General features: G+C 40.1%; 1 protein-coding gene across 2 annotated transcripts; it reads left to right on the top strand.

Annotated features, from left to right (window-relative positions):
- Window positions 1–4233: 4233 nt before the first annotated feature.
- On the top strand, window positions 4234–9495 carry APELA (apelin receptor early endogenous ligand). Of its 2 annotated transcripts, none has more exons than XM_030449846.1 (3): window positions 4234–4566; window positions 5069–5178; window positions 7394–9495. In XM_030449846.1, exons 1-2 carry the CDS (start codon window positions 4491–4493, stop codon window positions 5155–5157), a joined length of 165 nt encoding a protein of 54 aa, XP_030305706.1. In that variant the 5' UTR covers window positions 4234–4490; the 3' UTR covers window positions 5158–5178; window positions 7394–9495. The 2 variants fall into 2 exon arrangements, with proteins under 2 accessions (XP_030305706.1, XP_030305707.1); XM_030449847.1 differs by having other exon boundaries at window positions 4236–4566; window positions 7397–9495.
- The last annotated feature ends 3504 nt before the right edge of the window (window positions 9496–12999 follow it).

The following is a 12999-nucleotide window of genomic DNA, read 5'->3' as shown; positions in this document are numbered from 1 at the left end:
TTATGCATCTCTGCAATACATTAAAAAAAAAAAAAAAAAAAAAAAAAATAAATAATAAAAATTGAAATTATACAAGGTTTAGCCTAGCCTGAGCCATCCACCACTTCCTCTCCTTGAGCACATCTGTCTCAGTGTCATGTTTCTGGTACACATTCCTTCAGCTTAATGACCACCATTTTCTTCTGGAGCACTGTCACCCCCCAGGCAGAAAAGGAGGCTGAGTACAGACAGGCAGGGAAGTGAATTTTTATTTATTTTTTTTCTCTAGAAAAAAGTAAAAATGAAAAAGATTTTAGTTTGAGTAGATTTTCATTTCCAAGCACAGAACAATATCATGTCATGGTCCATAATTTTCTTATTAAATCATTTTTCAAGCTAAAGAGTTTTGTTTTAAAAAAAGTAGTCTTCTCAATTATTGTCTAAGAAGAAGGCAAACATATTTCACTTCTGAAGCTGTACCCTGAGCTGAAGGAAAACCATCCTTTATATTTGTGTCTGGCACATAGACCCAATAAAACCATAAGGTAATAATCCACATGAAATTTGTCGTGTAAAAAACACATCACAGAAGCATAAACATAATTTCAGAATTTATCCCATTGAGCATTTATTTGCCAACTTCCTCCCTTCAGGCAAAGACTCACTATTGCTTTTGCCTTTTTTCTTTCATTTGTTGCACAGTTTGTTACCATCTTTCATCATAATGCAAAGGAAAAACAAAAAGCCTAAAACTTTTCCTAATAATATTTACCGTTCAGGTTCATTATTTGCTTCACCAAATTCTTCTAAAGTAAATATTTTTATCCCTGATCTTGTCTGGTTAGCAAAATAATTCCCCCAGATCAGTGGGATGGGTGAATCTGGGGCACACAAAGTTAGAAAGTGTGATTAGGAACTCTGATATTATATCTTATCTGACACTGCTAAGTCAAAATAAACAAGAATTTTCACTGTCACTCTGATGAACACTTAGCATGTCTTCTTATGACACAGTGGAGATCTAAATGGTATTTTTACGAATTTCTAGGAGGGGAAAAGATATTATCCAAGGGGATATCTGAGATACAAAGGTTGAAACCAGTTTTGCATACATAAAAAATAACTTCTGTACTTCAGAATCTTCATTTAACATTTTATACTAATAGCATTTGAGAGCTGTTCACAAAGAGTAATGGTAAACACTAGAGTTTATAGTTATTTACTGGTCTTCAAAGGAAAGGAAGGATTTGATTTTTGACTAGTAGCCCAATAGGGAATGTCAATTAATTCTTCACTCCTTACTAGGAAGAGCCAAATCATTTTTCTTCCTTGTTATCATCCAACTCTGCTTCTTCTTATTTTGAATTTTACTGTTTCTACCCATTATGTTATCTTTCATGCTTCTGATCCCTTGCTCTCATTTAAATTATAAAAATACTTTATATTTTCATGTACATGAAAAAATAATTTGATACTTCCTCAGCCACTTAACCTTCTGTCTCCCAACTTCATTAGAAATTACACAATTTTAAGCTGTTTTTCTTCAAATAAATAGACTGTAACAGTCACTATGTACTGAAAACATCATGCAGAACACTTTATATCCAATGAAGTGACACGGTAATGAAAAAATTACTTTCTGAAATGTGTCAAGCAAAAGGCAGTGCCATGTGTGTTATTTACAGTTAGTGTTTGATACCCAGGAAAGGTTGTACTAAATTTTCCCTATTGCCACTTTGGAAATTATTTCTGCAGTGTGCTATGCTTTTCACCTTCTGAAAGCAAAGTGATAGTTTGACTATTTTGATCCTGTCAAGAAGAAGGTAGGGAGCAGAGTATGTGCTGGAAAAATAGCAATGATACAGGCAGTAAATGCTGAAATCATCATTCTTTTATTGTGTTCCTTTCAGATTACAGGAGTGAAAGGATGCTTTTGATTCAAAGAGCTGATTATTCTCTCTCATAAAGCACTACCTACAGACCTCCACCTTTCCTAGGTAATTTACATTCCCTTTCCTCTTAAGCCAATGGAAAAAAACCACAAAAAAAACAACATACCACCAAACACTGAAAAAGGCAGAACTATTATATCACTACATTCTGTCCAGTGGTTCTTTGCTTAAATTCAAGGAGTGCATGCCACATGAAAGTAAGTACCTGAAGGAAAGTGGCTTGCAAAAGAACCATGAATTCTGGACAGCAACTGCAATACATTTCAGAAATTTCTTTAATGGGTCAGCACCAAATTATTTCTGCAGGTTACATGAAAATTACAATAAATGTGTGATGTATAGTGACTTAGTCTTTATTACTCTCATAAACCTCAGTAAACGTTTGCACAGAATAACTGGAATGAACAGCTCATAGTAAATTAAGGCTAAAAAAATAAAATTGAAATTGCATTTTCCTCTTTTACTCCGTTCCCCTAGAATGTAATGTCTCCTGAGAAAGCCTGTAAAATTCACCACAGAAAAGGGTAGAAGAGACCTAGATAGCCCGAGGGCCTGCCAAAGGTCTATGCAGTCTTTCTGCCCTTTTAGCTATTAAGAGAGTCCCTATCACTTTGAAGTCCATACTGCTTTTCCCCTTAAGGTTACGAGCCTGAACCTTACACAGCTCAGCGCTGAATGGAAACCATCATCATTGGCAGGGCTCTATGAACGAGGTGGGCAGCGTCTTTTCGTTCATGGTAAACAAGAGAATGCATCCCTACAGGCGTCCATCGGAGATGGCGCCAGAGTACGATTTAGGATAATGAAGACCTAACCCTGGTTCACAAACTCGCTGTCTAAGCTAGCCACTTCTCCACCATCTCTGTTCCTTCCCCGTCACCTTTATATTCAAAATGATACACTGCTTAGGACAGATCTATCACTGGCACCAGGGAATCATGGTTTCAATCGAGCTAGTGATATCAATATAAAAGAGGTTAGTATAAGACCAGAGATTCAAAAGACAAAGAAAATACAATGACCATCAAACTGTGAAAACTAAGACTAAGAAGTGGGTGCTCCTTACAATATCCCAATGGGATCAACCACAACAGGATTTCTTTTGTTACTGCTTTGACAGAGACATTTTCCTCAGCAGTCCTGACAGAATTTTTAAGAAACAATATCTCATAACCATTTCCATTATATATTCAAGCTTCAAGTTGTGTTTGAATTCACACAGACATTCTTTTCACCTAGACAAATCAAGTAGCCCAGTAATGATGTATAACCCTGTAGGGAGGAACTATTATGCACCATAGAGTTGATTAGGCTTTTAAGAAATAGGAAAACCCACGAGAGGGGACATTGGATTTAAAAAAATTATATTCCACTCATTAAGAGAATCGGGTAAAAGATAACTTTAGACAACTTTCGATAATACCTAACTATTAAAAATACTATTCCATCTATAGAGAAATGTACTCTTCCCTGCGTATTTAAAAAAAAAAGCTTCTTCCCACAAAGGACCAAATTTTCATTTTCCAAATCAGATGCTATTCCTTCTCAAGAATTCAGCAGGTTGAAAGTAAGAAAAGGGCCTGTCAAATTTTAACTGATGCCAGTAAGTCATTGGATATCAAACCCATCACAGCTGGGAGCACACTTCGCAGGATTTGTCTCTTTTTCAGGCTTGCATACCTGCGCTTTTATCACGGCAGTTGATTCCTTTTAGCGTACTTTGTTAAAGTGAGCTCTCACCCTAATCTAGGAGAAATATAGTGCAATGTACAAGTGGAGTACGCAAAAGTAATAACCTATTCCAAACTGCTTTCCCCGAAATGGTACTGTTGAAAAAATTACACCCTATAATACTATTTTACCCGACATGGTAGGAGAAAAAAAAATCGAAAATTAATTCCAGAATATTCCGACCTTTAAGAATACTTAACAGTACAAAAGACACCCATTAGCCTTAACTGCTACCAGTTTTACTTTGAATAGCCACAGCTTCGCAGATACTTTAAGAGAGAAAGCATTTGACTGGCGAGGAACGCCGGGCTTCGGGGGGTGGACGACAAAGGGGACACACACAGACAGACTTCCTGCCGCTGCCATTGCTTTCTCCATGTGGGACCAATATGAGCAATGCAAACTTTAAACAGTTGCAAATGGGGAAGGGAACACCAGGGCTTGTTTTACTTTTTTTTTTTTTTTTTTTTCTTCCCTTGGCTGGGCTGGATTTAAAGTGAAGTCGCCGCATTGTTCTGGAAGCTCCTTGCTCCTAATGCACTGACAAAAGCTACTGTTTACACGGACTTTTCGTTTCTGCGTTGTTTACTTACGGAAAATAAGGAGGAGTGCCAAAAGGGAAGGAAAAAAAAAAAAAAAAAAGAGGAAAAAGAAGGAGGCTCTGACCGCAGTGCAAACCAGGAACCTTGCCCCCTCCTGACCATTAACCTCGGTGGAGGCGGCGACAGCGAGCGGATCCCCTGCTTGTCAGGGGCATGTGAGGCGGGCCGGGACGCTGCTTCGTACATTTCTTTGCCTATATTCATATAGGTGCCCTTGACCACAGACATGAGGCTCCAGCAGCTCCTTTGTATCGTGTTTTTTCTCCTGGTCAGCCTGCTCCCAGCAGGCGGGCAGAGGCCAGGTAAGCGATGCCGCAGCGGGACTGCGTGTGCCGTAGAGAAAGGCGGGGTACAGGGAGGTGGTCGTGTCTGCCATGGGTACCTCTAGCGTATTTCTCTAACGTTATCCAACACTCCTTTTCTGCCCTCCGGGAAAAGTTTGTTTCTGACTGGCTTCCGCTGCCACGCTTTTTTCAGCCTGGGTCTGAGCGCTTCATCTGCCGTCATAGCGGCAGCGTGAGATGATGAATCAGGTATCTGAGGAGTCTAACAACTTGGGGGGGGGGGGGGGGGGGGGGTGAGGGAGAGGAATAACTTGGGACTCTGTGCAGCTGTTGAAGACCTGCTCCCGTCAAGCGCTCCAGGGACGGGAGTAGCGGCAGTGGGAACCGGCGTTCTCCGGGGAGGGATGGAGCCGGAGCCGCCTCGTCCCGTCCCGGATGGGCCAGGACCGCTCACCCCCGCGCCGCGTTGCCTGCCACCTCCCCTCACACCCTGCGCCTCTCTCTTTCCCTCTCTCTGCAGCCAACCTGGCCCTGCGACGGAAGGTCCACCGGCACGGCTGCTCCCACCGGCGTTGCATGCCGCTCCACTCCCGGGTTCCCTTCCCCTGAGCCCGGCAGAACCCGACCAAGGTGAGCCCCGAGGCTTCCCCCGAGGCGCGATGGTGACAGGGGGCGGGTGCGCTGTCCCCAATAAGTACTTTTCCTAAATAACACCTGCGTCTCGGAACAGTGTAAGAGGCATTTGACGAAGCAAGCCAGATCACAGGTGTTACTTCATCTGGACTCTGCCAGTTTGTTGTGGAAGACAGGGCTTCGGGCAGCTGCGGAGGAGGACCGCTGTTCCCCTCGGGCTTGCCTTGTTCCCATATAAACACCCAGGCCATCGTGCCCCCCTGAAGCTAAAGAGAAAATATCCGAGCTTGGTTAAATCAGACCAGCTGCTGCCCTGCGGGCGTGCAAGAGCATTAGGAAAGCTGCGGGGCAAGCAGTGTGATGAGTAAAAAAGACGCACAAAGTGGGAGCAGGAGGAGGTGGAGAGAATGCTGCGGGACTTCAAGTACTAACACTTCCTTGCATACAGGGCAAAGTCACCTCTCTCCGGCCGTCAGTAAGATGATGGTAGTACCATTTACCCACTTCAAAGGGGACTGTAATTCTTTAACATTGTCAGCAAGAGACTTTGAGCTGCTTGGATGAAAGGCTATACAAGTGCAAAACATTAATGCTTTATAGCTGATGAGGGCATATACATTCAAATTCCAAGTGACTGCAGAAGCACAGACGTAGTATATGCAAATAGGGTAGGCATCAAAAGGAAGCCAAGGCTCTCTTGCAATTTAAGGATGAATAAAACATGCAGCCAGTAGTTTTGCATCTTCTAAATTAATTAATGTTTGAAAAAAAAAAAACCAAAAAACCCCAAAACAACAAAACTTGCAGCCCCAGGCATGACAGCATCAGCAATGATGGCAGAAATTACAGGCTGTGGATCCAAGATGTTTCCATTTTCTAAGCCATTTATAGAAGAGGAGACTAAAGTCAACCTTTTAACAACCTGATATCAAGAATCTTGTCAATGCATGAACTGCCTTGGTGAAAAGCTTCCCAAACTGCCATGCTAAAAAGGAACCATTCTGCTCTGTAGTACTGGTTTGTAAACACATGAATGTGCATGAGAGGCTGAAAAACGTTTGCCATATCTTCAGTTTAATCTTAACAGGGGCTGCATACTGAGTGGCAGATTTGAACCGCAAGTAGAAAAAGGGACATGCCTGAAGGATGCTTTACTACTGAATGCAATGTCTCCTTACTTCATTTCGACAAGGGACAGATTAAATGAGATTCCCTCATCAGTTTAAGCATAAACCTCAAAAAATAAGGAATCAGATCAATTCACCTGGCATGCAGAGACTGAATAACAGGGACAGTGGAATTTAAGTGCAGCAGCTTTTGAATCTTCTGAATCGCTTGCTTCAGTTCCTGTAAAAAGTAAATTAACGCTGCTGCCTCATCCTTGCTTCAGTATACATAATTACAACAATTGCATTTTCTCCAACATATAATGCACTTGAGACTGCAGTAGCTGCACAATACGTGTGCACTACACTACAGAAGATCAATATAAAAGCAATATTCTTTGGTGTGAGGAGCTGATTTCTTACAACAAAAGTCAATGTCAAAGCAAACCAATGTACTTATGAATTAATAATATATTCTGTAGACATTTTAGCTAAAGATAAGTCTACTCTATAACCCTGTTTAGAAATCCCAAAAGCTTAACTGGGGAGTAAAGGGTGGCGGGCACCTGAACCAACTCTGTTAACTCCACTCATTATTGTGGGTGATCAGCTCCTTTATCTTAAGTAGGATTTACCATCTACCTTTACATTCCCTTCCAGTTTTAGTCCTAATTCAGCAAATATTTACATGCCTGGGTACCTTGATTCAATAGAGTAATCTTACTGATCTCAATGGAGTTGTACATATGGATAAAGCTATTTGCAGATGCAAACAGGATGAACTCTTAAGCCTAAATTTCAGCAGCTGCTTGGAAACATGGATGAATGTAGCAGCCTCTCATTTTTGCCACATTTGAAAGGATGACAGGATTGAACTTGATTGTTCTTAAGTTATGTAGGCAAAGCATGGGACAAAAAAAAGGGAAAAAAATCTCAAATTAGAGGCCTTCTTTTGGCATCTTGATTGTTTTTTCTTAACATTTTCAGCTGAAATTTCCAATTCAATAAACATTACATAAACATGTACTTCATCATTAATATATTCTCTTTTGTACTGTACACTTTACTAAATCACTCATTTATGGCTATTTCCTTTTTTTCCCCAGCAGTTTCATAATGGGCTTTCAGTGTTTTAAAGGAGCAACAGTTAAACTGAAGGGAGATGTTAATCAGAAGTCCAGATCACCAACACTTGACCTGATAGAGCCATGGTAGTCCCACTTTCATCAGTCCTGCCTATCATGCTCTTCAAGACCGAAGGCCCCTGGCTTACACTCTAGAAAGGGGTGAAGAAACAAAGGGTGGTGGTGGGAGGATATACATGAACAAATCTGGTTGAGACATTCCGTATAAATTCTTTGGCTCTCATAATAACCAGTGAAAGTTGAAGACCAAATCAAACATCAGGTACATGAGATGGATTTCTAGTGGTATTAAGAAGAATCTGTCCAAGGGGACTCCTGATGGTTTTGTACTACTCAGACTCAGAGAAATCGAACATGCTGGTTACTACTTAATTCAGGCTGTGCACAGGGCACTATTTCAGGTGAAAAGACATCAGACTCCAGCACAGCACTGTGAAAGTCCATTTTTTGTTTTTATTTTTATATATTAATAATATATACATATGTTTTAACACCTAGCATTACATCTTTATGGAATTACCTTAATAATAACATAGAATGCTTTACTGTAATTGTACCAAAGTCAGCACCGCATTAGTGGTCCTACCAGCTTCATGTATAGTAGGCATAGTAAGAATACAATATAAAAAAGCAAAATACTGTCTCTTTATTTGAATTGAAACACACAGAGATAAGAGATTAGCTAAGGGTCAAGCAAAACTGATAACTTTTAGATCTCTCAAGTCAGGCCTTAAGCTCATCCCCTGTCTAATGAATGAGCTGTTGCTGCAAACCCCATCATTTGTTTTCTTACACTGGGCTGCCAAACCAGACAGCCAAAACTTACTTAAAATTCAGCAGTAAAGAACTGTTTGCTTCATAGTAGTTTTCCTGAAATACTCGCAACAGCATTCTAAATAGAGAATAAAAATAGACCATTGAAAATAAACCTTTGTGCTTAGGTACTCTGTTTCTGTAATTTAAATGAATGGAACATGGCATTACAATGAATGAGAACTTCAAAGAGAAAACAGGCTGTTCTTTCCAGCACTGGATGTCAAGAATACATTGAGCATTTATTTGACATTTTGTTTCTAAAAATACATGTTTCACATCTCCTTTTTAGATCAGCAGAAATTACAAACCTACAACTTAAGGAAAACATTGTAGCCTTTTCATTAACAGAACTAAAATAAAACTGAAAATAGGCTGCAGCCAGATTTTTAAGTCACCGCACTAATTTTAAAATGTCAGTATTTTTTGTAAATTGCATAAAGCTGACAGAAGATTAGCAGTGTCACAATTTAAATCCAGTATTAGAATTTTGTCCTGCAACAGATTTGCAACAATCAAGAAAACTTTACATTTAACATCACATTCTGGAGATTTGGAAGACCATTCGTGCCATAAGCAAACAGCCCTGCAGGTAAACCCTTGGAGTTTTTAAAAAAAAAAAAAAAAAAAAGTTTACCACAATTGGAGGCCTACTACTACTACTACTAATTTTATTTTTTAATTATTTATTGAACTTAGCTTTCATATGTATACACACCTATCTCTGTTAAAAGTACAGGCAGAGAGTATGGAAAAGCAAGAAAGGGTGAAGATAGTTACATAATTAACTATGTAACTGTCATTTCTTATAAAGGAGTGCATGGATTTAGTGTGGTACTGGGTATTTCAGATAACCATAATTATTCAATTAACTTCGATAAAATTGTAAGAAAATATAATGTATCTATCAGAGAACGGTATGTGCATGTTCTGTTCTGAATGTAAAAATTAAATAAGTAGCAAAGTGTACTAGGAAGCCTGCTGTCAGTCAACAAAGTTATTGTAAATATCTGTTCATTTTAGACATGAAAATATCACAAAATCTTAAAAAGGCCTTGATTGTCATCTTTGATAGTTATGATCCTAAACTAGCTGGTTGATATTAAATTTTGTAAAAAGACAGTATGCACTTCAAAGAACAGTATTTCATTTTAAATAAACTATACACTTCAAAATTCATATACTTCAATGGCAATGCACCTAAAAAAAATGGAGAAATTGTCTCATTTCCCTGTGGATTCATATGGCATCAGCACCCAATTTCTCACACAAATAAATAATAGTTACTCATGTAAATATTTTCCTCACATTTTCTATCTTTCTAAAGATATAAAATTCTGATTAAAGCCATACAGAAAGAACTAAGTTTAAACATTTGGTTGGTGCATTCACAGCATGCTTTAATGGCATCGTGATACCTAGACAGGATTATAGCAGAGTCCAGACTAAGTGTTGGTTTTGTGCCCAGAATAAGGAAAACTTTAAATTCACTTAGAGTTGCAGGTTGTGAGATCTGAACACTCTCACAAATGAAAGAAAATGGTCTTTCCTTATTTTGAGACAAAAATATGTTCAGAAGTAGTCTGAGCTGTACCAGAAACTAAAATGCATTCTAACTTCTCCCCGTAGAGGCTGGATGCTATACCATCTTAAGTGCTAAATGTCTTGCACAGAAGAATATCAGAGCCAAGTGATGCTACTACTAATATCTAATTCCTTGGAAGCAGGGCTTCAAGGAACCTTGTTTTCAGCCAGACTTGCCTTTGAAGTTGTAGGAAGTACCTGTTTTTGTTTGGTTTGCATAATATAAATGGTAAAAAGTAAAAAGAAACTTTTTTTCCTGATAATGGTTTGATTTCATATATTAACATGAAGTACTCCGACAGTGCTGCAACAGCTGAATTGACTGAACTCTTCAAAGTTTGTGCAAATACAAATCACTTTTTCCCCCTGAAAGTCAGAATAGATGTTTGTGTAGATGCAATCTAACAAAAGACTGATTGAAAGATGAGATTCAGACCTCAATCTCTGAAAGCCAAAATGCAGATTTCTGAAACTTAGAATTACCTCCTGGTCTTGCAGAGTTACATAGGAAAATTTTAAATTTGAAAGTTACCTTCATTAGGTCTTTTAAATTTTATTGGCTATTTAAGAGTGAAATACAAAATGATGTAACAGCAGGTCAACGGGAAAAAGAAGTAAATGTAAGGCGGCAGCAGTGAGAAACAGCAGATTAGTGCATTCCCAAAGGATAATAAACAATTCACCTCTTCCCTTTCCAGTATAGAAAAAAAGGAAATTATAGAAGAATAGAGAGTGGAAATACTGCCCTTACGCCACATACATATGCTATAAATATCTCAATATCTGTACAGCAAAGCCAAATTTTGCTAAGGGTCACGTAAGATTTATATCAGCATCAATCAGGAGAAACATTTGTATGGTAAAGAAGTTGACTATCAGACAAGTCAATTGGCATAGTGATCTCTCTCTCCTGTTGATGACCTTTATCTTTCTTGCTAGTAACCAAGCTGCAAGTATTTGCGTAAAATGGGAATCACTTTCTCTGTCTCCAGTTAGCAATAATGTCTAACAGCCTAACTCATTCCAATGCTGAGAATGCTTTTTCTCATCTCTCAGGTTACCTCTAGATTAGATTGTTATCTACCCAAGTGCCTTTGGTTCTTGGCACGACTTTCTTTTTTAGGTTGAGTGACCTTCAGCAGGTCAAGCCTGCTTAACTGCATATTCATGTGGAACCTTAAAGCATTGAAGTCCTGTGAAAATATTATGCAATCGGCAATTTCCTTTGCAAGGTGAAATACTAAAGTGTTAATATAGAATATCCACTCTAAGCTGTACAGAAAAAAAGCCACAAATGCTGATGGAGACTTTTTCCTCATAAAAGATGTGCCTTTGCAAGAAATCATTACAATGTTTTGTTTAACATGTGCAAAATATTCAGTGCAGTTTGCATAGAAATTACTAAATCCCCCCACAAGCTGAATATTTGGGCAACGCTGAATCTTATGTTTGCTTGGTGGTCAGAAATACTTGTTTTCCCAACCCTGAACAACATTTGCATTGCTCTGCTATGGAAACAACATGTTGTACAAGGGTACTAACTGAGTAGCAACATAGAAGTAAAAAAAATACTTTTTTTTCTTCTTTTTTTTTTTTTTTTTTTTTTTTTTTTTTTTTTTCCCCTCAATGTGCAGCTGCACTGTTTTAGAAAACATCCCTTCCTTTTCATTCTTGCTGCCCCAACTGCAGTCTTCTAGTTCTTACTTAGTTAAGATCTTGGACCTGCAAACATTTATGCATTTCAATAGCTCTAATTACATAGAGTATCACTTCTTCAACCATTCAGATTCTGGAGTATTCATTGATGAGCAGGTTTGCTACAGCAGGTCCAAGAAGGGATGTGGTGGTGGTTAGCAAAGTGCCACTTTGCAGCAGAGCACGTGTAAGACATTGCGTTCACAAGATGACACTTTTTTTCACAGAACGAGGTCCCTAATATTTTTCAACTTTTACTGAATGCACAGCATGCTACACATTCTGATTTGGACAGTAGGATCCAGCCTCCAACCAGATGCTGACGCTATGGGCTGCAAGGCAGTGACCCAGGCTACGTTGTTGGTGATTGACCAAGAGTTGCTCCAAAGCTGGTCAGATGGCATTAGGCACCACAATGTCAAGCGCCTAACTTTACTCCGGCAGGGTGATAGGGCTGAGATAAGCAAGAAGCAGTGTAACTATAAAAAAAAAACCCTAAAACACCACATCTGACCTCGGAGCTGTGGCGTGCCAGGTCGCAGCGAGGTCACGGCTGAGCCGCCTCTCGTTCGCACACCACCGCCCGCTCGCCCATCTCACCGCGCGTTTGAAGCACCGAGCTCCGTACCGCATCTCCCTGCCGGGCTCCGCTGCCGACACACCACCGCGGCCCCGGGAAAATCTGCCCGGCTCCAGGCAGCACGGCCCGGAACCGCGCCACACCGCGGTGACGTCATGGGGAACGCGTAGCGTCACAGCGAGCCTCGCACCCAAGGCGGGACCCGCACCCTCGGGTGCCGGCGATGCCCAGGGCAGAGCCTCAGCGGTGCGTGGTGCGGTCCTGCCCGACCGTCCTCATAGCCCGGGGGCGGCGGGAGGTTAGGAAGTGCTCGTGGTGAGTAGAAACGAGGGTCAGCTCCTACTTGCCTACTTGGAGTTTGTACAAGTGAGAGAAGCATTTTTTCCCCCCAAAGCTTAACTAAAGAAGTCAATATAACATAGGTATGAAAACCAATAAAAACAGGGTGATTGTTGCAAGGTGTGTACTTGTGAATGACAGAGAGCAGGAGCTTTGCATCATCACACGTGGCAACCTACACTTGCCTCCATGGAAAACAATACTTCTGGCTCACCTACAATTCAGCCAATTCAGTCACGAAGGACAGGAGGGTGTGAGCAATGCCCACAAAATGCAGTGAAGGTGTTCTGCTGTAGTGTGCAGCCTATTCCTCTGTGTTAAGAGGAGTAGCAGAGAAAATCTGAAGTGCAGTGGAGAAAAACATCACCCAGGAAAGCGAATAAAACTAAATTTAAAGCTTAAAAATGAGTTCTATCCTTGCCCTAGCAGGTTTTTGCTAGTTTTAAGCACAAAAAGTATGCTGCAAGAACTTAAGTGTAACACAAAATCTGCAGATACCCACTAGAAGTTTTTACCAGCTGTACATGAACTTAGAAATGATAGTCACACTTCTTTT

This window comes from Calypte anna, chromosome 4A (assembly GCF_003957555.1).
Source record: "Calypte anna isolate BGI_N300 chromosome 4A, bCalAnn1_v1.p, whole genome shotgun sequence".
Taxonomy (NCBI): domain Eukaryota; kingdom Metazoa; phylum Chordata; class Aves; order Apodiformes; family Trochilidae; genus Calypte; species Calypte anna.
This window is presented reverse-complemented; position numbering and strand designations above follow the sequence as displayed.

Excerpts from the sequence above, each read along its gene's own strand:
- APELA (XM_030449846.1), top strand. The coding sequence starts at position 4,491 with ATGAGGCTCCAGCAGCTCCTTTGTATCGTGTTTTTTCTCCTGGTCAGC. Across the intron at positions 4,567-5,068 it reads AGCAGGCGGGCAGAGGCCAG|CCAACCTGGCCCTGCGACGG; the intron begins GTAAGCGATGCC and ends CTCTCTCTGCAG.